The following is a 27,232-nucleotide window of genomic DNA, read 5'->3' on the forward strand; positions in this document are numbered from 1 at the left end:
GGGCAAGAGATAGAATACCTGGTGTTTAGGAGTGAGCCAAAAACAAAATAATGGCTGTGTTGGGCTCTGGGATCCTGTAGTTTGTCAGCAGAAATAGGTGTGTTTCCAACATACACACTGTGGGCCACGCAAGAGTCAAGGTAGAGTTGCCTGAGGCCCTTTCCAACAGCACCATCCAGAGTGGCCCCCCATGAGGGGTGATAATGACCACAATCAAACACATTTGTTTCCCATAGACAAAGGAGTTACCAATTAGTTATCTGGAGTGCTGTAGGCATCATGCTCATGGAAGCTGCTGTGTGATCCACAAGGGGTGTTTGGATGATTTTACACAGATGTGTCTAACTTTATGGAGGCAGGATCTTCAAATATATCACACAGATGTGCACTCCGATCACATACACTTATTGGTATTTATACTTAAATCCACTTTGATATTCAGTATTGTCTCCAGTGGGAAGGCAGTGTCATTAAACAAAAGGACAGGAACAATAAACAATTCTGTCTCCAAGTAATATGATGGTACAGCATTTTTAAAAGATGTCAGTTTTACAGCCAGATATTTTAATTACATCTTATAGAACCACAGTGGAAAACAGTGTATTCTCCTCTATTTTAAAGATGGAGGATCTAAAAATAAGCTTAAGAAACTCAAGATCACACCCTGAGAAACGGGAGGAAGTTAGTGCCAAAGGAACCCACTTATTGATTAAATTTTTGCTTATACTTCCATTGAAATAACATCCCAAACTTGTGCTGAATACACTGAGATTGGAAGAGAATGAACCTCTACTCATAACCTCCCTACTCACTGTAAATACCCAGAAATGCTCTTGTGTTCTCTGGGACCAGGTACAAGCAGTTTTGCTCATATTCTGCATAACTTCTCTAGGAGACCAGGTCCCTCTCAGAACTCAAGAATTATGGCATGCACGTTGTGTCATGCCTGTAATCCCAGCACTATGGGTGACTGAGGCAGGAGGATCACTTGAGGCCAGGAGTTCCAGGCAAGCGTGGGCAGCATAGTGACACTCCGTTTCTACAAAAAATAAATTAGTCAAGTGTGGTAGTGCATACCTATAGTCTCAGGTACTCAGGAAGCTAAAGTGGAAGAATCACTTGAGCCCAGGAGGCTAAGGCTGCAGTGAGCCGTGATTGTGCCACTGCACTCCAACCTAGGTGACAGAGTGAGACACCGTGGTGAAAAAGAATTACAAAAGCTGTATGATTTCACTGTGCTTATAGGTGACAAAAACTCCGCTCAAGCAAAAAGGAGATTTATGAACTCTACCCAGGCATGGCTGGAGGGAAGTTGGCCTTAGGCACTTCCAGAACCATCTATCCAAATACCACCAAAATGCCCCCACTGACACACTTCCTATACAACTCCATGTTTTGTGTATCAGTTTCTTTCTCTCCAGCTGGAGCTCAGCTAGGTGTGTGCATGTGTGTAGCAGACAGATGGGGTATTGGTGTCAGATTTACATTCTTACGGCTTCATAGCCCAAGAGGAGTAAGAAAGTTGACTTCTCATCTGTTTTTTAAACGTTGGAGAAATAAACTGGTACATCCTTGGTCATATGCACAACCCTGGGTATAACCACTGTCGACCAAGGAGAGCTACCAGAAGTAGCAAATCCTGGGGACGTGCCCACCCCTTTGTTACCAGAGGAGCAGCAACACAGATGCTAAGCAGACTACCACTAGAGCCACTTCAAAATGGAAATAAACTCACAGCCCTAGGCAACTAATGTGTACAGTAAAGGAAAATGTTACACAAAAAGCAAACAAGGATTCACACATGAAGCCTTGGATAAATGATTTTTATAAACATAGCAGGCTCTGACAAGGAGCAAGTTGTGAAACTCAATGTTCATTTGATCTTTCTAGAAGAACAATATCTTTTCTCTGGTAAGACAAAAAGAAAAGCAACAACTTGACTAGAAGTGGTGATGTGCGTATGTTTATTGCGGCACTATTCACAACAGCAAAGACTTGGAACCAACCCAAATGCCCATCAATGATAGACTGGATCAAGAAAATGTGGCACATGTACACATGGAATACTATGCAGCCATAAAAAGGATGAGTTTATGTCCTTTGTAGGGACATGGATGAAGCTGGAAACCATCATTCTCAGCAAACTATTACAAGGACAAAAAACCAAACACCACATGTTCTCACTCATAGGTGGGAATTGAACAATGAGAACCCTTGGACACAGGAAGGGGAACATCACACACCAGGGCCTGTCATGGGGTGGGGGAGGGGGGAGGGATAGCATTAGGAGATATACCTAACGTAAACGACGAGTTAATGGGTACAGCACACCAACATGGCACATGTATACATATATAACAAACCTGCGCATTGTGCACATGTAACCTAGAACTTAAAGTATAATTTAAAAAAAAAAGGAAAGGAAAAAAACAGAAGTGGTGATGTGTGCTGACTTTATTGTTAGCTATCCTGACAATCTGTTGCATTATTCCCACATTTAACAATGCCATTCCCAAGTGAAATAAAGGACAGTCACACTGATCTATATCGCTTTGGAATATTTATTGTATTCCTTAATGCATTTCTTAACATATATAGCACTCTTTAATCAAGAATATAAAGTCATCTACTTAGAATCACATTATCTTAAAGATGCACACTGGAATGATAAGCAAGTTTGAAGATGTAACTATGAACAATTCTTTTCAAAATCATATCAATATATTACTCTCATGGAACTTGCACATTCTAATAAGGGTCATTTTTCCCCCCATTACTGGGAAGGTATGCATTTAACCATGTGGTCAGCCAGAAAGGCTATTTTATATATGGTGTGTGTTACTCATAAAAAGCCTGTCCTTTCTCTAATATTGTACATTACACAATTGTAGCTACACCTGAAGAGAAGTGAGTTTCAATGACCACCAGCACCTAAAAACATGAATAAGTTTCTATATTTAGGACCAGAGGAATGATATATTGTACTGTACTATGCCTACCTCTGTCCAGAGGCCAGCTGTCTCACCTGTTCTTCAGGGTGCCTAGACTTTTTACCCATCTATTATCCGGGATGCTTCTGAAGTCATTCCCATGGGCCCCTGTCTGGTATTGAGAATACCTCTAAGGAAGTTTCTTTCAAACCTAATCTACCCACCATGTTTCTTCCCTGACACAAAAGTTCACTGACTCTTCAAATCCTAGACTTGTCCATCATTATATTCCCTAGTTGGATAAGGCTGAATTAAAGGCACTTTGTTAAAGGAAGTAGCCTTGGCAGAAGAAAAACCATTGTTCTGTAGAAGTGTCATTCAATATTTAAAATCTCCTCTGAACCAAAACGAGAGCCTGAAAGTAAAACACCTTTTATTTTTTAACTCTGCTGTCATTGCTACTAACGATCCATGGTAAATTATCCCGCAGCCCTTCTTGGCTTGAGAGGAGGTACAGTACAAGTAGCCCACAGGGTCTCAATAACAGAAGTATTCTCAAGGCTCCTTGAGGATACAAAGGAATACTGGGCTGTTGTAAAATGAGAAAACTGAGAAGAATCAGTTAGGTTTCTAGCCCTCTTCCTATAATACGCCTTAGTCTTTGCAAAGCAGAGATAGATAGTTGGTTTGAACTAGTTATTTCTCCCTGCCCTCCCCCCACAAGAGACATTCCTGCTTGCCTTCTTGGGCATCTGTTTAAAAGCAGTATGGGAGGAAGGGAGATGCTCTAGGGGGACAAGATGTAATCATAAAATCTGAAGCCCCAAAAGAAAAGTTAGAGGAGGTTGAAGAAAAAACAATCATGACAGCAACTCTCCTAACCACAAAATCACATATGTTATCTTTCTTTCAGGACTAATAATTAGTATTTAAGAAGAAAGCCACATCAATTTCTAGGGCCCTTCTTGGGGAAAGGTTCATATAATTTAGCATACATACCATATTCAGTGAAAATGCATTCAATATAATTACCTATTATAAAGACAACCTTCTCAGCACTTAACAAATGAGATAATTATAAATGCTCCTTTTGCTTTTTATTAAAATGTCACAGCATGCCTAGAGAACAGTTTATATGGCTGCATAAAGTCTGAAACACAAGAAAACTAATCAAAAACCACCTGTCAAATACACAATTATGATTACTGATGTCCTTTCAATTAAATCCTATGTGTTTAAAATGAAAAACACGCAGCCTGGTACAAATATCCACATTTCAATTTGAGATCTGTTGCATTGGCATGAGTTTTGGTGAAACCTGGTAAAAGAGGAAAAAAAAATCAAATTATGAAAAACTGCATGATATAAATCTCTCTCCTTTTCATTTCCAAGTTTCAATCATGTAGAAAACAAGCAGCCTTGCCATGGACATTCCCTGGAGTTGCCATATGATTTTCCACCCTGAAACACTGAGACAGAACAGTTCTGTTTACATTTTGGGTATTTCGTAGTTCTCAACCTTCTTGTATTGGCTCCTAAATTAAGGATGAACAAGGCCGGCAACAAGGAGCGGGTGGAAGAGGAGCAGAGGAAAACAAAGGATCCCAATAACCAAGCCCCCTGTCAGATGGATCACTGATCTCAGAGACTGATGCCTCTGAGATTTCACTTAAGACACAGTACAAACCCCAAGTCTCCAAAACCTCAAAATAGATCCAGCCAATTCATAATTTTGTTGAAATATGCTTTATGTAATCTTTGGATTACCTAAATACATATTAATGAAGAGACATATGATCAGTGATAAATCTTATCGGAAATTTCATAATCAGAATAGAAATGATACAAAGGCAACAAGAGGATTCCAAGTTATTAAAATATGAAAGTAATAGCATTAAAACAATTAAATGTTGATTATAATTATGTTCAGTGTATAAAACAGTCAATGCTTTCCTGCAAATCTGCAAGCAGAGAAAAGTGACAATGAATGTATATTTAAGGTAGAGCCAGTTGCAGGAGAACCATAAATATAAGCGGTCAGCTTAACTGTGACAGATTTTTCAAAGTGTGGTACCAGGTATTCCTTAATTCAACAGGGCAAATATTGATTGGGTTCTAGTTAGTAACAGTCCCCATGGAAAGCAGGAAATACCAAAATTTGGGTGCTTTTTGAAATTCTGAAAGATGTGGCAATCGAAATGAGCCCAATTAGCACTTTACCTTCCAGAATAAACAACATTTTCTTAAATTGATAAATGAACAAATGAATAAGTAGATAATTATATAAGTTTCAAAGAACCAGAAGGGAGGTTCCTAATAGAGGTTAAATCAGTATTAAAAACTGAAAGAACAGGCTGTCATTTGGCTTTCATAAGGTTAAATAGTTTTAGTTCATTTATAAGTAATGTCTGCATTAGCTCTTCACAATTAACTCTTTATAGTATCAAGAGTTAATGTCTTGTCTTCCATTTTTCTACTAAAATATTAAACCAGAATGGCAAAAATGTCTACTAAAAGTATAAATAAGAATAAACAAGAATAAAAAAGTTCAGCACGATTTGGTATATAGCTTATGGTAAATGAGAACGCATTATGACTTATTTCTATGAGTAGACATATAGACAAAATAAACAGAATAAGTAGACAAAAAGTAACATCACACATACGCACAGATTTTCAACTCTACTAAGAATAACATTTAGTATTTATTTAGTATTTAGATAAGTATGTCTCACAGTTCATTTTCTTTCTTTTTTTTAAACAACAGAGCATCTGTGGAAATAATTTAGTGAAACTTTTTTTTTTTTTTTTTTGAGACGGCGTTTTGCTCTTGTTGCCCAGGCTGGAGTGCAATGGCGCGATCTTGGCCCACCACAACCTCCACCTCCTGGGTTCAAGCGATCCTCCTGCCTTAGCCTCCCGAGTAGCTGGGATTACAGGCGTGTGCCACCATGACCAGCTAATTTTTGTATATTTAGTAGAGACGGGGTTTCTCCATGTTGGTAAGGCTGGTCTTGAACTCCTGACCTCAGGTGACCCACCTGCCTCGGCCTCCCAAAGTGCTGGGATTACAGGCGTGAGCCACCGTGCCTGGCCCAATTTAGTGAAACTTTTTTACTACAAATCATTTCCTATAGATGCTTCATAGCACTTCCTTTAAAAAGAAACTGGACACATTAATTTTTTTAAACATCTGATCCTTTTCCTTGTCATGTCAGCCCTATTTTGAGCTCTTAATGTCATTTACATTCTCAGTGTGAAAAATGACATCAAAAATAAGATAATGCTTCATATAGACTGACTTTGCCTGCTTTTTAATGAAAAACATCTACTAAACCACCATTTCTCGTTCTGTTCTCCCAGTCTCATCAACATTGTAAATTCATGCAAACCAAAGGAGCTTATTCTGCCAACGTGATCTGCAGGCTAAGCACAAGGTGACATGATTTAGGTATAGAAGACAAGCCAATGATTTGTCTTCCCAGTGCATTAATATCCCAAAAGTATATTGCTTGACTGTGGTAGAATGCCAGTTCATAGTAGATACTGAGAGTATAAATTTATTCAATTAGGCAAGGAATGTCTGCAGCTTCTTTCAGATTCCACTGCAAACATATCAACAAACAATGCTTTTACTAGTTTTTTATTTGTTTGTTTGTTTTGCCACTGGTGGTTTAGGTATATTCCTGCGTGGAGAATAAGGCCAAGGCTCTTGGGAGCAAAAACCATAAATTAGTTCTATTTTATTCACATTTTACAGCTCAATATGGAACATACATTGGGTGTATGACTAGTGATGTCTGGAAGTTTATTCTACCACATAATATTTAAATATGGGATACATTTTTAATTTTTTAAGTTAAGAAGACAAAATCAAAGAAATACTGTTTCAAAAGAGGTCCACAGACACGTGGTTTATAACAACATCTATTTTACATAGCTTAAGCATTCATCAGAAAAGAAACAACCCAAATAACCAATTGAAAGCCGTTATTTTCAATGGCAAAACCATTTATTAAACTGCAATTACTTTTGCATCAACCTAATACTTTCGCCCATCAAGTAACTGGCATACTGAATGCTGTTAAGTATAGCCAAAAAATAAAGAAATTTGACATATTCATTAGCTTGTCACAGCTTTAATATGACATCATTTTGACTGTTTAAATATTTGGGAGACAGACTTCTTTCAAAATCTGAGGACAATGGGAGAAAAATAAGCCAAAGGATTCCTTAGTTGTGCAAATGTTGGGCTCTAGTAGCATAAAAGACAGACAGAAGACTATATTGAACTTAAAAACTTCCAAGTGTCAAAGAAAACAGTGAAAAAGCAACCTATGAAATGGAAAAGAACATTCAAAAATCATCTGATAAGAGATTAGCATCCAGAATATATGAGAAACTTTGAGAACATCACCAGATAAATGCAAATCAAAACCACAATGAGATATCACCTCACAGCCATTAGAATGGCCACTATTAAACAGAAAATAACTGTTGGCAAAGATATAGAGAAATTAGAACCCCTGTGCACCAACAGTGGGAATGTAAAATGCGGCAACCATTGTGAAACAGTATGGCAGTTCCACAAAAAATTAAAAATAGAATTGTCATATGATCCAGCAATCCAAATTCTGAATTATATATCTAAAAAATTTCAAAGCAGAATCTCAAAGAGATACTTGCACATCCATGTTCTTTGCAGCACTATTCACAGTAGCCAAGTGGTGGAAGCAACCCAAATGTCTACCAACAGATGAGTGGGTCATGAAAGTGTGGTATATATGCACAATGAAATATTATACAGCCTTAAAAAGAAGAAAATCCTGTCATACATGCTACAACACATATGAACCCTGAATACATTATGCTAAGCAAAATAAGCCAGTCACAAAAGGGCAAATACTGTATGACTCCACTCATATGAGGTATCTAGAATAGTCAAAATGATAGAAACAGAAAGCAAAAACAGTGGTTGCCAAAGGCTGTGTAATTAGTGTTTAATGAGTAGTTTCAGAGCTGCAAGTTATAAAAGTTCTAGAGATCTGTTGTATAACAATGTGAATACATTTAATATTACTGCATTGTACACTTAAACATGGTTAGGATGGTAAATCTTTTTAAAGTTTTTACCACAGTTATTTAAAAATAGGAAAGCATTACTGAACAGCATCACAAGCATTTGTAGAGCATGAACATACATACAAGGCTCTACCAATAGCGCTGGGGACAGGGGAGCCTTTATTCCCCACTTCTCATATCCCATTCCATGCGGAAGGACACCTATCTATTCGTGTAACTACCCTGGCCTCTGGTGTGGCCCTTATTGATGTAATTAAATGATTATTTGGGCAGAGGAACCTTAACATGTGAAACTCAGCCTGACTCCTCCTCTTCATTGAGGTCTTCACCTAGAAAGCAATGCTCTGTTTTGCTCTCAGCCATGTGGATGGGAAGCTCAGAAATGAAGGCTACCCTTATGGGAGGCCTGGGTTTCTCTGGTGCTGCCTACCCTGGGGAGCCAAAGCCTCTGTATCTGTGGGGTTCACAACTGGGAAGCCCGCTGTGGCTGTACACCTAGGCCACATCCCTCACTCTAGCCTGTATAATAGTAATACTTTTACCTCTACCCGCTAAGCTCCTTTCTCTCAAGGGATTCAGCGCTCAATTCCCAAGAAACAGCAAAGTCCCTATCTTCATAGCATCTACATTTTGAGGGAGAGCAATCATATGGTTGCCTTCTCTAGCTGTAAACAGCTCCTGACTAGAATCTTATTTTGGGTGTGTGCTGAAGGTTCCAGAAATATAATCAATATTTGCATTTCTACAACAAAATTTCCACAGCCTCTACCAAGTTCCAGACATATATGACCTTCAAGATACTGCCCTCCAATGGAAAACTCCAACTTTCAGTTGATACAAAATCATGAACAAAACTGTGACAGTCATTACAGATTTTTTAAAGTTATGTTTCATGTGATAGAAATAATATTTTTTCCATTTTTTTATTATGGCTAATAACACTATGATATATATGAAAAAGTCTTAGTAATTCTTTTTTTTTAACAGTGCCAAAATATTTCACTATCATTCTTTTTTGACACCCTAAAACCAAAATTTTGTCACGTCCTATTATCTGATGCTGTCATATTTAGTCTTTTACTTTGGAATTCCCAGTATTTTCCCAACCAGCTAATATCCACATAATGTAGCTTTGGCCCATTCACTTGCCCATATCCTTAGGGATACAGGACTTTTACCAACACATTTTAAAATTGTTTTGCACTAGGATTTTACCTTTTTTTCTTTATGAGGCAACACTGGCCAATCATTCCCTTCTAGAATGTTGACTGCCAGTTGAAGGCTGAGTTCTAGGGGCTTTTCTCAAACAGAACTTGAGCAAATAGTATATAGTCACATAAGGAGTACAATGCTAGCTATGCAGTGATAACCACAGGGAATATTTTCTGAATTAAGACATGGAATGTCTTCTGAATTATCAAGAAAGAAATGCTATCTTCAATGCACTTTTGTAATTAAATGTATCCTTATTGATAATCCAGGTATTAAGTAGAACATTTTATTAATTAGGGCACTCCAGCTCTAGCCTTACAGAGAAACAACCTGTTATATGTGATTTCATCTGCCAGAGTCTAAAGAGATGCCATTGATTGTCAGATGCTCAAAAGCTAGTCCTCTGGATGGTTCCATTGATACCACACCTTTTCATTCTCAGGACAACATTGACATACAAATTAACATTTCATCTCAACATCCTAATTTGGAGAAAACAAGATTACATATCCCTGTGAGAAGAAGAGATGGTACTGAAATTGAGAGGGTCTACAGAGATATTTTCCATTGGAACAGCACCTTTTATTTGAAAACAAAGCAAGAACAGTAAAAACTCATATTTTCATTCCTTATTTACCCACATGAATAAAAAAAGAACAAGATAACCAGGTCTTTCTTTGTACATTCTCTTTTGCTGCAACAAAAAAAAACTGAACATTCTGTGGATCTTGAAAATGTTATCTGATGAAGAGGTTAATTCTTCCACATAGAAAAAAATAAAGAATAGCTGATTACAGATTGTTTGCTTTTCTCACTAGAGTAAGAAATCCTAAATAGTTAAAGTATAAGCATATCCTTCTCCTTGAGTTTATTGAAAAGCTAATTAAAGATGTGCTTTGCATGCAAGGTATTACTGGGAGACTTCTTTTTCCAAAGGGACATTCAAAAAAAGTTAATAGACAGAGACCTTGGTAGAGTACCAGGAACAGTTATTATATGGATAATGAACTATGAAACAAAAATCGTTTTGAGAGAAATGTGTAGGCTGGGTGCGGTGGCTCACGCCTGTAATCCCAGCACTTTGGGAGGCCAAGGCGGGCAGATCACAAGGTCAGGAGATCGAGACCATACTGGCTAGCACAGTGAAACCCCATCTCTACTAAAAATACAAAAAAATAGCCAGGAGTAGCTGCGTGTGCCTGTAGTCCCAACTGCTGGGGAGGCTGAGGCAGGAGAATGGCATGAACCCGGGAGGCGGAGCTTGCAGTGAGCCGAGATCGCGCCACTGCACTCCAGCCTGGGTGACAGAACAAGACTCCATCTCAAAAAAAAAATGTGTTATGCACTGATAGGTACAAGCAAAGCATGTAGTACACAAGAAAGACATACATAAAATATATGTATGACTTATCAAATAACTTTTGTTAAATTAGTTTCTCCAAGATGTGTAGCTGTAACATTAACATATTTTCTTCTCATTATAAATATATTTCATTTTAATTAGATTGGTTCTTAAATAGGCATGAGAATAATATCCCTTTCTGATATGGTTTGGCTGTGTCCCCACCCAAATCTCATCTTGATTTGGAGCTCCCATAATCCCCATGTGTCATGGGAGGGACCTGGTGGGAGGTAACTGAATCATGGGGGTGGGTTTTTCACATGCTGTTCTTGTGATAGTAAGTCTTTGATCTGATGGTTTTATAAATGGCAGTTTCCTTGCACACACTCTCTTGCTTGCTGCCACATAAGACGTGCCTTTGCTCCTCCTTCACCTTCCGCCATGATTGTGAGGCCTCCCCAGCCATGTGGACCTGTGAGTCCATTAAACCTCTTTTTCTCTATGAACTACTCAATCTTATGTTGTCTTTGTTAGCTCTGTGAGAATGGACTAATACACTTTCCTTCATTTCTTCAGAGACATTTTAGTTTTACTTTTGGTTAACTTCAAATAGACTGAGCCATGCTTTCAATGTCATTAGCTAGGTGATTGATTTATGAATAAGCACTTATATTAAAGATCAATTATTTATATTTCAGTAATATTCTGTTTTAAAAAGGGATTTGGAGGTTTCTTAAATGGATACTCCCCTGACGTATGTATCTGCTTGGTAAGTCTGAGTGTTTTATGTACTTACCTTCAAATACAGGGCATGTCTGTTTTGTGATGATTAACCTGGTGATGTCAGAGGCCCAACATTTTAATATTTTTAACAGATGAAATATGGCATAGAATTTAGAGAAAGTCATAAGTCATAGATGGGTTTAAAAATAAGGAAGTATCATTTCTCCATAGGTGGCTCACATTTTTCAGTTAATCAAGTTCAAGCACAGCTGCCATATAACCAAAGAAGAGAGGATTACAAGGGCCTTCAAAACATAAAGTAGCTTAGAGCTCAAACTCAACCTTGTTTCTAGCAGCTCCTGGTGGTGTGTCCCCTTCCTGCTTCTGAGTCCTAAACCAAACCTTGGCCCGTGAGTCAGAGCACAGCTCTGTTCCCACCTGCTCTCATCTAGAGGCACCCTTCCTTCTACTCCTGTTCACTGTAAAGGTCAACTCCAAAAATGATCACAAATTAATGGTTCATGTCCTGTAAACACCCATTAATCAAACCTATAATATAAGACAAGTGGCTGGATTTGTTCACAGAAATACTTACTGCAAAATCACACCCAGTGCTCTTCTGTATGTCATCCACTGTCAGGCCTTCCCAGAGCTCGATCAGAGTCAATCCTTTCTTCTTGTCCACATCAAACACAGCCTGTCAGAGTGGGAAGAAAAAGGACAATGACAATTTCCATCAAAATAATTATTATACGGCACAAAGCAGAAATAACCTCGCAAGTTCGACAAGGTTGGGCGCGGTGGCTCATGCCTAAAATCCCAGCATTTTGGTAGGCTTAGGCGGGCGGATCACAAGGTCAGGAGATCGAGACCATCCTGGCTAACACGGTGAAACCCCGTCTCTACTAAAAATACAAAAAAAAAAAGTAGCTGGGCATGGTGGCAGGCACCTGTAGTCCCAGCTACTTGGGAGGCTGAGGCAGGAGAATGGCGTGAACCCGAGAGGCAGAGCTTGCAGTGAGCCGAGATCACGCCACTGCACTCCAGCCTGGATGACAGAGCCAGACTCTGTCTCAAAAAAAAAAAAAAAAAAGGAAAGACAAGACCCAGGACAAAAGAAAAATCAGCAGTGAAAACATGTCAACTGTAACTATGGTATTTTGGTGAGAATAAATGCCAACTCCCTAATCAGCAATTAGTTGTGGAACAGTGTTAATGCCAGAAAATAAATGAGCATTGACCATGGATGGCATTTGTTACTACTGCAACCAGTTTTTAAAAACTACCTCCCTTTTGTTAAGTCTAACACTTTTGGTCAAAGGTCAATTAGTGATTAATAATGATTTGAACAAAGAAAGGAATGAAGAAAGAGGGAGAGAGAAAGGGAATATTTGGAAGGTGAAAGCACATGAATGATAGGAAAAAAATTATAAATGCTATTGGGTAAAGAATTACAGGAAACAGAAGAAGGTGCTCTGAAGTGTCTAAGAGTAATTATAAGAGGATAGCTATCCTGGTCCTGAAAGACATGCAAGTAACTGTTTAAAATATTCTCCTTAAGTCCTGTAAAACATATAGTCTCAAAAAGAAAGCATGGGAATCTCCCTTTGCTATGCAAATCAAATGAAGATGCTTATATTTAGGGCAAGCACCAGAAAGCCAATCTCACCTGAAACATTCCATCATTCTGGTCTGTAACATCAGGTGTTGGTAGTGCCAATTGGTATGGCTTGACCTCAGCAGATAGACCCCACCTGTTGTATCCGATTTAGAACACATGCTTTCACACTTAGAAATATAACTCAAGTGGAAGTGACCTACGAGGTCACTTAATATAACCTTCCACCCAAGAATTCTTCAAAACATTCTTCTCAGATAGTCAATGGGGTTCTGCTTAGATACTTGCAGTGGCAGGAGGCTCACTTATTTCAAGGCAGATTATTTACTGAAAGAAAGCTCAAACCGTAAAAGCTAAAACTGCTTCTCCTATGGCTTTAACTCTATGCTGTAGTTACCCTCCAGCACATTAAGCACTGTACCCTCTTTCAGTTCTCATGGTTAGTTTCCTCTTTCTCAGACTAAAATGTTATGCATCCCAGAGCTTTCCTCTCCTCTACAGTTAACCTAAATTCAACTATTATTTGCAGGCCTAGAATCTTTTTTTTTTTTTGAGACAGAGTCTCACTCTGTCGCCCAGGCTGGAGTGCAATGGCCCGATCTCTGCTCACTGCAACCTCCGCCTCCCGGGTTCAAGTGATTCTTGTGCCTCAGCCTCCCGAGTAGCTGGGATTACAGGCATGCCCCACCACACCCAGCTAATTTTTTGTATTTTTAGTAGAGATGAGGTTTTACCATGTTGGTCAGGCTGGTCTCAAATTCCTGACCTCAGGTGATCCACCTGCCTGCCTCGGCCTCCTTTGGGATGCAAAGATTACAGGCATGAGCCACCACGCCCAACCAATTTTTCAGCTAGCTTGGAAGTCAAACCTTGAATTGTCATTTTTGAATACACTCCTAACTACAAGGGTAATATCAAGACACAGCAACACGCAGGGAAAAGAGCCCCGGCCTTTGAGCTCAGTGAGAATTCCACTCTGCTGCACAACAGTTATGCAACCTTCGGTGAACCTGTCTTTGCATCTGTAGACATATATAATAAAAATGTACTTCCCAAGATTGTGATACAGGACAACTATAAGAAAACATACTCTGAACACCAACCCTGAGACAGTTGGGGCAGCATACAAGCAGTTTTTTTACTTTTTACTCCTTTAGTAGCTTAACATCTCACTTATATGTGATGCCAGATCAAAGCCCTGGAATGATTATTGACTCCAGTTGATTTATATTTTTCCCCAGAAACACACATTGCTGGGACCAGTGATAACTGCATTCTTGGTTTCTCTGATGAATTCACAGATAACCTGGTTGACATTACTGGAAAAGAGGGTTGAAATGTAAGACAAAATATTTCAGTAAACTTTCATTTTGCTTGTACATTTTATGTTCCAAAAAAGTTTTTTGGCAGAAATGTGTGTTTCAAGAGGAAAAAAATAAATGGATAATTTAGGAATGTTTTTATACTCATTAGCTTGCTTCATTCCAAAATGACAATTAATTTTTTTTTAAATGAACACTTTCTTTGCAGAAAATGTGTCTGGAGCACTATTCATATGATTTGCTTTTCTCGCATTCTGAACAACTGTCAATTTATAAAAGAATAAATAAGAAAAGAGCATCTGGATTATGTTATGAAGAACAGGCATGGAAATGATTTAGAAGATAACTGTGGTATCAAAAATTTAAGGCTTCAGTAATCAGGGAGAATAAATCTATGGCAAATTGACTTATTGCTTTTAAAAAAACCTTATTAACATATTTATCAAATCTTAATTAGATATATTAGAAAACCAACTATCTATAATTTAAAAAAGGAAACTTACTTTTGAAATACTTAGGAAACTTTCCACTTAGTGATATAAGGTGCAAACAAAAAATTGACAAAAATGGAGACTAAAACCTAAAAGCCACAATAAATTGTTCAACTATCCAGAATACCAAAAGTACTTTGTATAAGAGATAAATGTTAATTACTTTGTCACCATGACAAAAGCTTACATTATGGGTAACAGTGAATCACAGCCCAGGTGCTGGTGAGGAATGCATCTTTCTTTTTATTTTTTTTTTTATTATACTTTAAGTTTTAGGGTACATGTGCACAACGTGCAGGTTTGTTACATGTGTATACATGTGCCATGTTGGTGTGCTGCACCCATTAACTCTTCATTTAACATTAGGTATATCTCCTAATGCTATCCCTTCCCCAGCCCCCCACCCCACAACAGGCCCCAGTGTGTGATGTTCCCCACCCTGTGTCCAAGTGTTCTCATTGTTCAATTTGCACCTATGAGTGAGAACATGCAGTATTTGGTTTTCTGTCCTTGTGACAGTTTGCTGAGAATGATGGTTTCCAGCTTCATCCATGTCCCTAAAAAGGACATGAACTCATCTTTTTTATGGCTGCATACTATTCCATGGTGTATATTTGCCACATTTTCTTAATCCAGTCTATCACTGATGGACATTTGGGTTGGTTCCAAGTCTTTGCTATTGTGAATAGTGCCACAATAAACATATGTGTGCATGTGTCTTTACAGCAGCATGATTTATAATCCTTTGGGTATATACCCAGTAATGGGATGGCTGGGTCAAATGGTATTTCTAGTTCTAGATCCCTGAGGAATTGCCACACTGACTTCCACAATGGTTGAACTAGTTTACAGTCTCACCAACAGTGTAAAAGTGTTCCTATTTCTCCACATCCTCTCCAGCACCTGTTGTTTCCTGACTTTTTAATGATCGCCATTCTAACTGGTGTGAGATGGTATCTCATTGTGGTTTTGTTTTGCATTTCTCTCATGACCAGTGATGATGAGCATTTTTTCATGTGTCTGTTGGCTGTATAAATGTCTTCTTTTGAGAAGTGTCTGTTCATATCCTTTACCCACTTTTTGATGGGGTTGTTTGATTTTTTCTTGTAAATTTGTTTAAGTTCTTTTTAGATTCTGGATATTAGCCCTTTGTCAGATGGGTAGATTGTAAAAATTTTCTCCCATTCTGTAGGTTGCCTGTTCACTCTGATGGTTGTTTCTTTTGGTGTGCAGAAGCACGTTAGTTTAATTAGATCCCATTTGTCAATTTTGGCTTTTGTTGCCATTGCTTTTGGTGTTTTAGACATGAAGTCCTTGCCCATGCCTATGTCCTGAATGGTGTTGCCTAGGTTTTCTTCCAGGGTTTTTATGGTTTTAGGTCTAACATTTAAGTCTTTAATCCATCTTGAATTAATTTTTGTATAAGGTGTAAGGAAGGGATCCAGTTTCAGCTTTCTACATATGGCTAGCCAGTTTCCCCAGCACCATTTATTAAATAGGGAATCCTTTCCCCATTGCTTGTTTTTGTCAGGTTTGTCAAAGATCACATAGTTGTACATATGTGGCATTATTTCTGAGGGCTCTGTTCTGTTCCATTGGTCTATATCTCTGTTTTGGTACCAGTACCATGCTGTTTTGGTTACTGTAGCCTTGTAGTATAGTTTGAAGTCAGGTAGCGTGATGCCTCCAGCTTTGTTCTTTTGGTTTAGGATTGACTTGGCAATGTGAGCTCTTTTTTGGTTCCATATGAACTTTAAAGTAGTTTTTTCCAATTCTGTGAAGAAAGTCATTGGTAGCTTGATGGGGATGGCATTGAATCTATGAATTACCTTGGGCAGTATGGCCATTTTCATGATACTGATTCTTCCTACCCATGAGCATGGAATGTTCTTCCATTTGTTTGTATCCTCTTTTATTTCATTGAGCAGTGGTTTGTAGTTCTCCTTGAAGATGTCCTTCACATCCCTTGTAAGTTGGATTCCTAGGTATTTTATTCTCTTTGAAGCAATTGTGAATGGGAGTTCACTCATGATTTGGCCCTCTGTTTGTCTATTATTGGTGTATAAGAATGCTTCTGATTTTTGCACATTGATTTTGTAATCTGAGACTTTGCTGAAGTTGCTTATCAGCTTAAGGAGATTTTGGGCTGAGACGATGGGGTTTTCTAGATATACAATCATGTCATCTGCAAACAGGGACAATTTGACTTTCTCTTTCCCTAATTGAATATCCTTTATTTCCTTCTCCTGCCTGATTGCCCTGGCCAGAACTTCCAACACTATGTTGAATAGGAGTGGTGAGACAGGGCATCCCTGTCAAAGGGAATGCTTCCAGTTTTTGCCCATTCAGTATGATATTGGCTGTGGGTTTGTCATAGATAGCTCTTATTATTTTGAGATACATCCCATCAATACCTAATTTATTGAGTGTTTTTAGCATGAAGGTTGTTAAATTTTGTCGAAGGCCTTTTCTGCATCTATTGAGATAATCATGTGGTTTTTGTCATTGGTTCTGACAAAAAAAGGCTGGGGTTGCATTCCTAGTCTCTGATAAAACAGACTTTAAGCCAACACAGATCAAAAGAGACAAAGAAGGCCATTACATAATGGTAAAGGGATCAATTCAGCAAGAAGAGCTAACTATCCTAAATATATATATGCAACCAATATAGGAGCATGCAGTCCTTAGAGACCTACAAAGATACTTAGACTCCCACACAATAATAATGGGACACCCCACTGTCAACATTAGACAGATCAATGAGACAGAAAGTTAACAAGGATATCCAGGAACTAAACTCACCTCTGCACCAAGTGGACCTAATAGACATCTACAGAACTCTCCACCCCAAATCAACAGAATATACATTCTTCTCAGCACCACATCACACCTATTCCAAAATTAACCACATAATTGGAAGTAAAGCACTCCTCAGCAAATGTAAAAGAACAGAAATTATAACAAACTGTCTCTCAGATCACAGTGCAATCAAACTAGAACTCAGGATTAAGAAACTCACTCAAAACTTCTCAACTACATGGAAACTGAACAACCTGCTCCTGAATGACTATTGGGTACCTAACGAAATGAAGGCAGAAATAAAGATGTTCTTTGAAACCAACGAGAACAAAGACACAACATACCAGAATCTCTGGGACACATTTAAAGCAGTGTGTAGAGGGAAATTTATAGCACTAAATGCCCACAAGAGAAAGCAGGAAAGATCTAAAATTGACATCCTAACATCACAATTAAAAGAACTAGAGAAGCAAGAGCAAACACATTCAAAAGCTAGCAGAAGGCAAGAAATAACCAAGATCAGAGCAGAACTGAAGGAAATAGAGACACAAAAAACCCTTCAAAAAATCAGTGAATCCAGGAGCTGGTTTTTTGTAAAGATCAACAAAATTGATAGACCGCTAGGAAGACTAATAAAGAAGAAAAGAGAGAAGAATCAAATAGACGCAATAAAAACATGATAAAGGGGATATCACCACCGATCCCACAGAAATACAAACTACCATCACAGAATGCTATAAACACCTCTGTGCAAATAAACTAGAAAATCTAGAAGAAATGGATAAATTCCTCGACACATACACCCTCCCAAGACTAAACCAGGAAGAAGTTGAATCTCTGAATAGACCAATAACAGGCTCTGAAATTGAGGCAATAATTAATAGCTTACCAACCAAAAAAAGTCCAGGACCAGATGGATTCACAGCCGAATTCTACCAGAGGTACAAGGAGGAGCCTGTACCATTCCTTCTGAAACTATTCCAATCAATAGAAAAAGAGGGAATCCTCCCTAACTCATTTTATGAGGCCAGCATTATCCTGATACCAAAGCCTGACAGAGACACAACAGAAAACGAGAATTTTAGACCAATATCCCTGATGAACATCGATGCAAAAATCCTCAATAAAATACTGGCAAACTGAATCCAGCAGCACATCAAAAAGCTTATCCACCGTGATCAAGTGGGCTTCATCCCTGGGATGCAAGGCTGGTTCAACATATGCAAATCAATAAACGTAATCCAGCATATAAACAGAACCAAGGAACACATCTTTCATTACCTCATTCTAGCAGCTCAAAACTAGGAAATCAGGGTCATAGCATCCTCCAAATTCTCTTTCAAAGGGCAACTGAATGGAATTTTCTCTGGATCTGATAATGGCATTCTGGTCCACTGTTAGTGAGGGCTGGAGACCTTCCTTGCTCTTAACGGCACTGCATTCTCATTACTCATTCAACAAGTATTTATTGAGCACCTACTATGCACAGAGCATAGAGATAAACACGCAACCTTCCTTTCCTTAAGGTACCGAAAGTTCCAGACATAGATGCCCTTCTCTTTACTTTTTCTTGCTATACAATGTCATCTATAATTAAGGCTCCAATTATCCCCATATGTTAATGACACCCACAAGTTTATTCCAATACTGACTTCTCTTGTGAGCTCTAGATCCAAATCTCCAATTGTTTATTGCAATATCTGACTGGGTATTCCCAGGAATATCACACTGAGGCTGTCCAAACTGAACCTACTCATGGCTTGTGTTATCCTCCCCCTTCTCCTCCTGCAGTCCTGGGCTTCCTAAAGGATACACAGGTCAACATTCTCTCTAGTCAGAAAACTTAGGAATCACCTCTGTCTTACCAACAATGTGCAATTCATCAAGTTAGGTGGAGACCATCTCCTAAATCTCTTTCAAATCTCTCTATCTGTCCTATGGTTTAGAATTTTGAGATTTTTTGCCTAGATCTATGGATCCTCTTAACTGGCTTCTGCCTTATCTCTTTTCTCCCCACTTTACATAAAAGCTTACAGTGTTTTTTTCTAATGCAAATCTAATTTATTGTGTCCCCAGCCTTAAAACAAAATCACTGAAGGGTTCCTTACTGCCTTCCTTATAAGACCCACAGCTCTTAACAAGACATCTACATCCCTCCATTATTTGACCCCTCACTGCCTTTTCCACCTCAGCCTTCAGAATCCAGCCATGCCCTTGCTCCAAACAGTTCCACTTGCAGGTTATAGGACAAGCCATGTTTTCTTCATACCTCTGTGACTACATGTTTTCTTCCTTTTTTCCAGAAGGTCCTTGTTGGTTTTCTAACTGATGAAATTCCTACTGCTCTTTCGAGGCTCACCATTCAATCCAGTTTTTCAGCAAGAAAAGCACAAGTATTCACTGAGTATGGGTTGGCACTGTGCCAAGTGTTAGATAAATAGTGGTGAGTGAGACAGGCAGAGATTAGAGTTTATTTCAGTACAGTGGTTTGTGCTAAGTTAGCATAAGTATAAAGATTCAGAGAAGCACCCAGAAAATTTGGGGAGGGATAGGGAAGACTTGCAAGAGGAATATATAGCCAAGATATAAAGGATGAGAAGAAATTAGCTAGATGGATGGGGTAGGAAGAATGTTCCAGACAGAGAAAGAGGATGTGCAAAGTCTCAAAAGAACATGGCCCACGGAAGAATGGAATGTAGTTCACAGCATTTTAGTATGGCTCAAGTAGGGAGAAAGTTAAAGCAGAAAGGAATAGGCTAGAGGAGAAAAGGTACATACTGTGAAATGCTTTGCAAGATATGTTAAAAGCTTGTATTTAATAACACCAAAAAGCTTTCCCTGACACCTCTGCCCACACTGCTGGGCAGCTTTTCTCTGTGTCCCTAGATTAGCATCTGGTGTGTGTCTCCATATGGCCTTTATCATGTCAATTACTCTGACTGCTGGCAAGGCTGGATGTTTGGTGTCTCACCCTTCTTCCACATTGTCCTTTAGGACAGAGACTTTGCCTTCCTCCTTTCTGTAACACACTGTTGGGAACAATCCGGTTCAAAAGTTTTTAAAATGATAGCAAAGTTAAATACCAATGTAAGTTATAGCATAAGAATACATTAGATTATGAGTGCCAAAATGAACAGTGGGCCACTATGAGAATAAACTGTTGTGTGCTATGATGGTGCAAAACCTCCTCATGATGAAGAGGGAAACTGCATTAGGCTTAAAGGACAGGTAGTATTTGGGGAGGCCGAGGATCAAGTGGGAGCAATGACAGGTAGAAGAACTGAACTGGTAAGAACAAGGGCAGGGCACATGTGGAGATGAGGAGAGGGCTGATGGAAGGAGGAGAGGACCCACAGGAAGAATGTTTCTGGAATTATCTTTAGAAGGACTATCACTTTATTTAAAAATAAACAACCAACAGGGTAAAATATTGCTTTGCTTTTATCTTTAAAGTAATGGATTCTTTTCAACAAGCCCTGTTCATAGTTTTGGGGGGATTCAAGAAATGGTAAAGATTCAGAATAGATGGTGGGATAAAATATTCTGCCCTTTTATCTTGTTCTTCTTTATATGTTACCTTCATGGCATTCCACGTAAGTAGTCCTGGAGACGGCATCATTTAGGACAGAACCTCCCTTAAAAGTGGCTTCTGGGAATAATAAGCCTCCTAGCCCACTTCAAAGCCTGCTTTAGGGTGCTCACTGTCACACCTCAATGAGGTTAGTGAGTCAGATTAATGCCAAGACACTAATGCTACTGTTCTTGGAACAGCACTAAAAGAACCTGATATACCTAATTCTGTTTTGTGGCTTCTTCAAGGTACTGAATCAAGAAAACACACCCTCCCAGCTGACTTAAAAGCAGTAAGTCGTTCCGACATACTAAGTTCAAATCTGAGTCAGAAGGGTGACAACAGGCAGCTGCTGGTGACACTTCTCTGGTCTGAGTAGCTTTCAGTTGTACTACTGACCAACATGTTCCACCTAGTAAGAAGAATCTAGAGAGTCACTGTGTGTTTTGAAACCCTACCTATAAAAGAGAGCAGAAAGCATGCAAGAAACAGAATACATTTCTTGGCTTACTGTGGGGCCTATACTACGATTTGCACTGAAACAATTAAAAACCCAACTTACGCTGAATTTCTTAAAATCCAAAAATTTCTACTTGTGATTTAGAAAAGGTAGAAATAATATATTCATAACTTTACGTATATCATCATCCAGCCTGACATTGTAATAGTCAAAATATAAAGATCAATAAAACTTTTCTCTGATTATAGCATACTGTCAAAGTTACCAAGGACAGTGATTCAATTTTGTTTGTATGTTTCCAAAGAGTTGCACATAAAGAATTCTACATTTAGAAACATTAAATTGATGAGCTTTCCTATTCATTCTGCCCACAGACTAAATGAATCCTATGACTACTGGTGTAATACACTCTTAGAAGGTAACAAAACTTTCTAAAAATGCTTACTTAAAACGTGGTAATATACAGTAGAAAAAGCACTTTTTACCTTTTCAGTAATAATGCGGTTGACACATTGCTTTCCAGTCAATGGTAATGTACATTTCTCCATGATTTTATGTGCATTTCCCTGTTTTAAAAAGAAAACATCAAAATGAGTAGTTAGGGAGCAATTTTTATTTAGAATTGGCATAACTATAGGATAAACAGAAACTATCAGAGAAATTGTCTCCTAAGTACAGACTCTTTCAGAATTTTTGCACAGTTACATTTTTTACTTTTTTTTGGAGGCAGCTTCTGTCCCTGAAATAACTTAGAGAATGCCAGATGAATGGTCAAAAGCAGAAATGATTTAATTGGGAAACATCCTGCCAGAAATTTGACTTCTCAAGCCTCAGCCCTTGTATCATTTGATGTGAAATTTCACTAATATCCTGATTATTTTTCCCTTCCAAGGAATGGTCTCCTTTAAAAATGTGAGCAGATATCTACCCAGGATGCGAAGCACATACAGAACACAAATACATAAGCCCTCTTCTTAAAAAATACTTTATCTGTTAAAAAAGTAATATGTACATGGAAAACAGCAGTGCCTTGCCTTGCCTCCCTTCCCCACTCTTAGACTTGCTCTTAACTGGAATCCATTCTAGTGGGTATTTTTTTTTTTTTTTTAGCATTTTCTTCTATGTTTCTACACATTTTCTTCTTATATCCACTTTTAAAATACTATGTTTACCATGCTACTTCTTGATTAATCAATTTTAGGCAGTATCTACTGATTTCCTATTATGACAGAGGAAGACTTAAGAAAAACTGAAAGTGGAAAAAATGTTTTCATTCACTGACTCCCTCCTCCAGCCACTCCTCCAGCCCCTCCTCCCACCTGCAATATAGAACTGGCCTCTGAGGCATAGCTGAGGAATGCAGTTGAAACACTGGCTCTGAGGATCTCATCTTCAGATCATTTTCTTCTGTTCATGATTGAGCTACTTTTTAAGAGTCAAGCACCAGGAGCCTAAATTACTGTCTCCCTTGGGGCTGACAGCTATTCTAACACATTCTAGGTCTTCTCCAAAAATGATAAAATGCTTTTATTGCTTTCTTTTGGATCTAATGTACCATATGCGATGCCACTATCATCCTTAGCCATCTCAATGTCTTACCTGCTTAAATGCACACCTACTATCTAGTTTATATCCCTCCCAAAACTGGTGTCAGGCTAAGTATATGGGCAGAGTATGATACATGAATTTCAGATAGGTGGACTCCATTAAAATTTCATTCCTTGTGATAGCCTGCTAACTCAGCAATGCACTAGTAATTAAAAGGCTTTAATGTACTTAAGCCAGTGCAAGGAATAAAAGACATTCAGTAGTTTTTGAAGAAATACATGTAAGAATGAATGGGAAGAGAAAAGGAGGTCTATTGGGAATCTTGGATAGATTTTTAAAAAAACTATTACCTTAGTTCAGACAAAACTGGTGTAAATACATATGAAGTAAGTTGACATAACACCTTTTAAAACAATTCATATGTTTCCAGATCGTACTGTGTAAGAAAATTTATAGTTGCAGAAATAAAGCCTCATTTTCACTTCACTTCTAATTATTTTTCTTTTAAGATTTCAAATTCTGCACATGACACAGAAGCTAAATTAATTAAACAGCTGAAATTAATGATGAATATTCAAACTTCTACAGTTGTCAGGTCTCCTTACATTTAATATAAATCAAGGCATGTCACAATGAATTCTGGGCCTGACTTCAAACAAAGTGAACTATCTGCCAGCCTCTGAAGAACATTTTCTGCAAGGAGCGCTTACTTAGTTCTCATTATTTGAGCAAGATCTACATCTGGCATGAAAGCAGCCACTTGGATTTTAATGAACAATCAACTTCATTTTAGGAGGAATCAAGGATTTCAACTGACAGAATTGGCTGTGCCCTACCAATGGAGACCTTTTTCTAGACCATTCTCTGCATACACTCTATAGCACAGTGGTTAAGTGTGTAGGCTAGAGCCAAAGGACCTGTGTGTAAAACCTGGCCATGCTCCACACTGTCTCTGTAAGAGCCACATGCCCATGCTTCTCCATCCACCCTACCTCGAAAGATTGGGGTAAGGTCTACATGAAATGCAAGGGTCCAGCACTTAGTGCTTAATGAATGTTAGCTGGTACTGTTTTTATACAATCCATAAGTAATATTTCTATAACCTGCGAGGAAATTAAGTTCCTATATGAAGTCTGACAGAGGATTATGTAGAAAATGGCCTAAATACAATTCCTGAGACACATAAAACTAGTGAAAACACAACACAAATTTGGGGGCAAACCATATGGCTCTCCTAAGAAACTGGCACCAAATATATTCCTGTTAGAACAATGGAGCTAGATGATTCCATTCACATAACACAGATCAAGGAAAAAGAAAATGAGATGCAGAAAGATTTTAAAATGTCACAATTTCAATATTCAATAAAAGGTTAGCTATGAAACCAAAATATGACTAGCTCCCACGTTAGCACTCTATTCTAAATATGCTGGGCTGAGCCCTACAGTGTGCTATGGCAGCTGCATATATTAGTGACTCACAAAGGAGGAACAAGTGCTGAGCTTTTAGCATTTAAAAATAAATTCTAGTAAAGGAATGCAGTATGGTGTGGCAGCAAAGAGCACTCTACTAGGAGTCCAAAGACCAGGTTTTTAGTCTTAGTTCTGCCATACAATTTTTGTGGTCCTTTAAATTCTTTGTGCCATAGTTCTCTCTTATCCTTTGCTTTAGCCTCCTTACCTGATCATTGTAGGAATCAAATGAAATGTTCTGAAACTGCAATAAACTAGAGTGGGTTGAATCTATGTGCAAATATCCAGGGTTACTCGGATCTCATTCATGCTTATATATTGCATTTCTTTCCTTCCACATGAAGGGTTGTCAGAAAAGGCAGAGAAATAGATACAAAGCATAGCATTAAAAATGCTTTGTGCATGGTGGCATGGGTCACACCTGTAATCCCAGCACTTTGGGAAGCTGAGGTGGGAGGATCACTTGAGGCCAGCAGTTCTAGAACACGCCAGGCAACATAGCAAGACCCTATTTCTACAAAAATTTTAAAAGTTAGCCAGTTGTATCTGTGCGTGCCTGTAGTTCCAGCTACTCAGGAGGCCAGGGTAGGAGGATTGCTTGAGCCCAGGAGGTTGTAGTAAGTTATGCTCATGCCATTGCACTCCAGCTTGGGCAACAGAGAGAACTGGTCTCAAACAAACAAACAAACAAAAACAACCAAACAAAAAAAACTTTGACTAGTCCTGAGGCTCCTGATTTCAATGTGCCCTTACTTATTAACTTCATCACAACCTCTGGTGAACATCTACCTTCTTTCCTGCATCAGCTTCCCTAATCTTTTTCTTTCTCCTTCAGCACTTACAGGCCTCGAGCAATACATAGGGTAATTCACCATTTTCAAGTGACTAAACACTCTAGTACTTTCTACTGCTTGCTTCTTGGTGATCTCTTTAATTCTTTAGATGTCTGAATAAAATCCTGGGCCTAAGTTCTGCAGTATTAAACAACTCTAGTTAAATAGTAATAAATCCCTTTGCTATCATAACAATAAGTTTCATGTTATTGCAATGAACTTAATCCCAAAACCAAATAAGCTCTTTATCACAACAGAATGATTTCTTGCATTTCATGTCAACACATTCACCTGAAATCTTTAAGACTGTGCTTTATATAAAACCTCATTTCATGCTCATCTTTTATGTTAAGTGCTTGTTAAATGTGGCTGCAATACACACACACACAGAGACACACACACACACAAACACACACACACACAGAGACACACACACGCGTGCACATATTTTTTCTCTCAGGTACTTTCTTTGGCAAAGCCCTAATGATCAACGACAGAGAAGGCAAGTTCTGGGATTTGCTCGCTCCTAAAAAGACCAAGCCTTTCAGCTTTTGTTCATGCTGCCTGTTACCTGGAAGACATACCACCACATACCTCATCACCCCAGATTCAAACGGCGACACGCTTCCTATTCAGGAGTTGGCTCAGACACCATCTTCCCTAGGAAAACCTTCATCCAGCACCCTCATCGGGGTGCTGCAGTCATGTCCTATGGGTGTCCCCAGTCTGTGGCCCTCCTGGGTGCTCCTGTGCTTCCTCCTCCCTTCATATGTTGACCTCTTGCCACCACCCCCACTAGATGCTGAGCTCACTAAGCTAAGACTATTTTTCTTCATATGTACAGCCATGAGTAGAACATTAGGCAAACCACAGTGATCACTAAAGGCTGCATTTCTGATTCAAGGAACTCCAGAGGGGAGCTATAAAATGCCATGTGACTAATGTCTATGGACCACTAGGGGCTGCCTTTCTAGTTCTAAGATAGGTACTCATACATTCCTAATATCTCTGAGCTCACTAGAAGCAGCACAGCTAGCAGAAGCACATGACAGGGCTTATAAGACTTTGGGAAGACAGATAAAGGTGCAATAAAAGGAAGCAGCAAAGACACTTTAGGACTGTAGCCCAAAACATACAAATGTGAAAGTAAAGAGAGAAACAGTGAATTATAGTTATTTTACCTCTTCCACCTGCTCCCTTCTAAAGCTTAAAGGCACTTGCCATAATTTGCTGAAAAGAAGGACTACAAAGGCTGAACTTGGCAAGAGAATATTAAATACTTTGTCTGGTAGAACAAGGAAGCCAATGGCAGGTCTCTCTTTGGGCTTGCCAAAATATCATGGGTGAAGCCCGATTATCAACACCCTTGCTCTTTCCTTCTCCCACTTAATCTCAATGCTTAAATCAAGCATACCACATACACACACAAATACAATAACGGGAAATGCTGTATTACAAAATGCATGACTGTCACATCACTATAACTGATGTAGCTGGACTATTTGTAACACAAAAGACACATGCTTGAGAAGATGGATACCCCATCTCCACAGTGTGATTATTTCACACCACAAGCCTATATCAAAACATCTCATGTACCCCATAAATATATTCACCTATTATGTGCCCACAAAAATTTAAAAATTTAATTTTTTTAAAAAAAGAAAAGAACCAGATTTGCTAAATAAAGAAAATCAAGGTACACAGAATAAAAGGAAAGAATGAGATTACTCACACTGCATTTGTCCTCATGGGATATGATTGACCTTTATACAGCGCCTACTCTATAGGGTTTCCAACAGTCCACTCAGGACTTTAGTGGAGATACT

The 27,232-nt window shown here is 38.6% G+C and overlaps 1 protein-coding gene across 3 annotated transcripts in view; it reads right to left on the reverse strand.

Annotated features, from left to right (window-relative positions):
• Nucleotides 1-2,543: 2,543 nt before the first annotated feature.
• Nucleotides 2,544-27,232, reverse strand: part of OXCT1 (3-oxoacid CoA-transferase 1) — a 141,473-nt gene continuing 116,784 nt past the window's right edge. For all 3 annotated transcript variants that reach the window (XM_058430050.1, XM_032136188.2, XM_032136189.2), the window contains 3 exons: nucleotides 22,036-22,116; nucleotides 11,885-11,986; nucleotides 2,544-4,248 (listed from right to left, as the gene is read on the reverse strand). In XM_058430050.1, the coding sequence (XP_058286033.1) occupies nucleotides 4,207-4,248; nucleotides 11,885-11,986; nucleotides 22,036-22,116 (225 nt within the window). In that variant the 3' untranslated portion in view covers nucleotides 2,544-4,206. The remainder of the gene's footprint in view (nucleotides 4,249-11,884; nucleotides 11,987-22,035; nucleotides 22,117-27,232) is intronic.

This window comes from Hylobates moloch, unplaced genomic scaffold, assembly GCF_009828535.3.
Source record: "Hylobates moloch isolate HMO894 unplaced genomic scaffold, HMol_V3 SCAFFOLD_17, whole genome shotgun sequence".
NCBI classification, from domain to species: Eukaryota; Metazoa; Chordata; class Mammalia; order Primates; family Hylobatidae; genus Hylobates; species Hylobates moloch.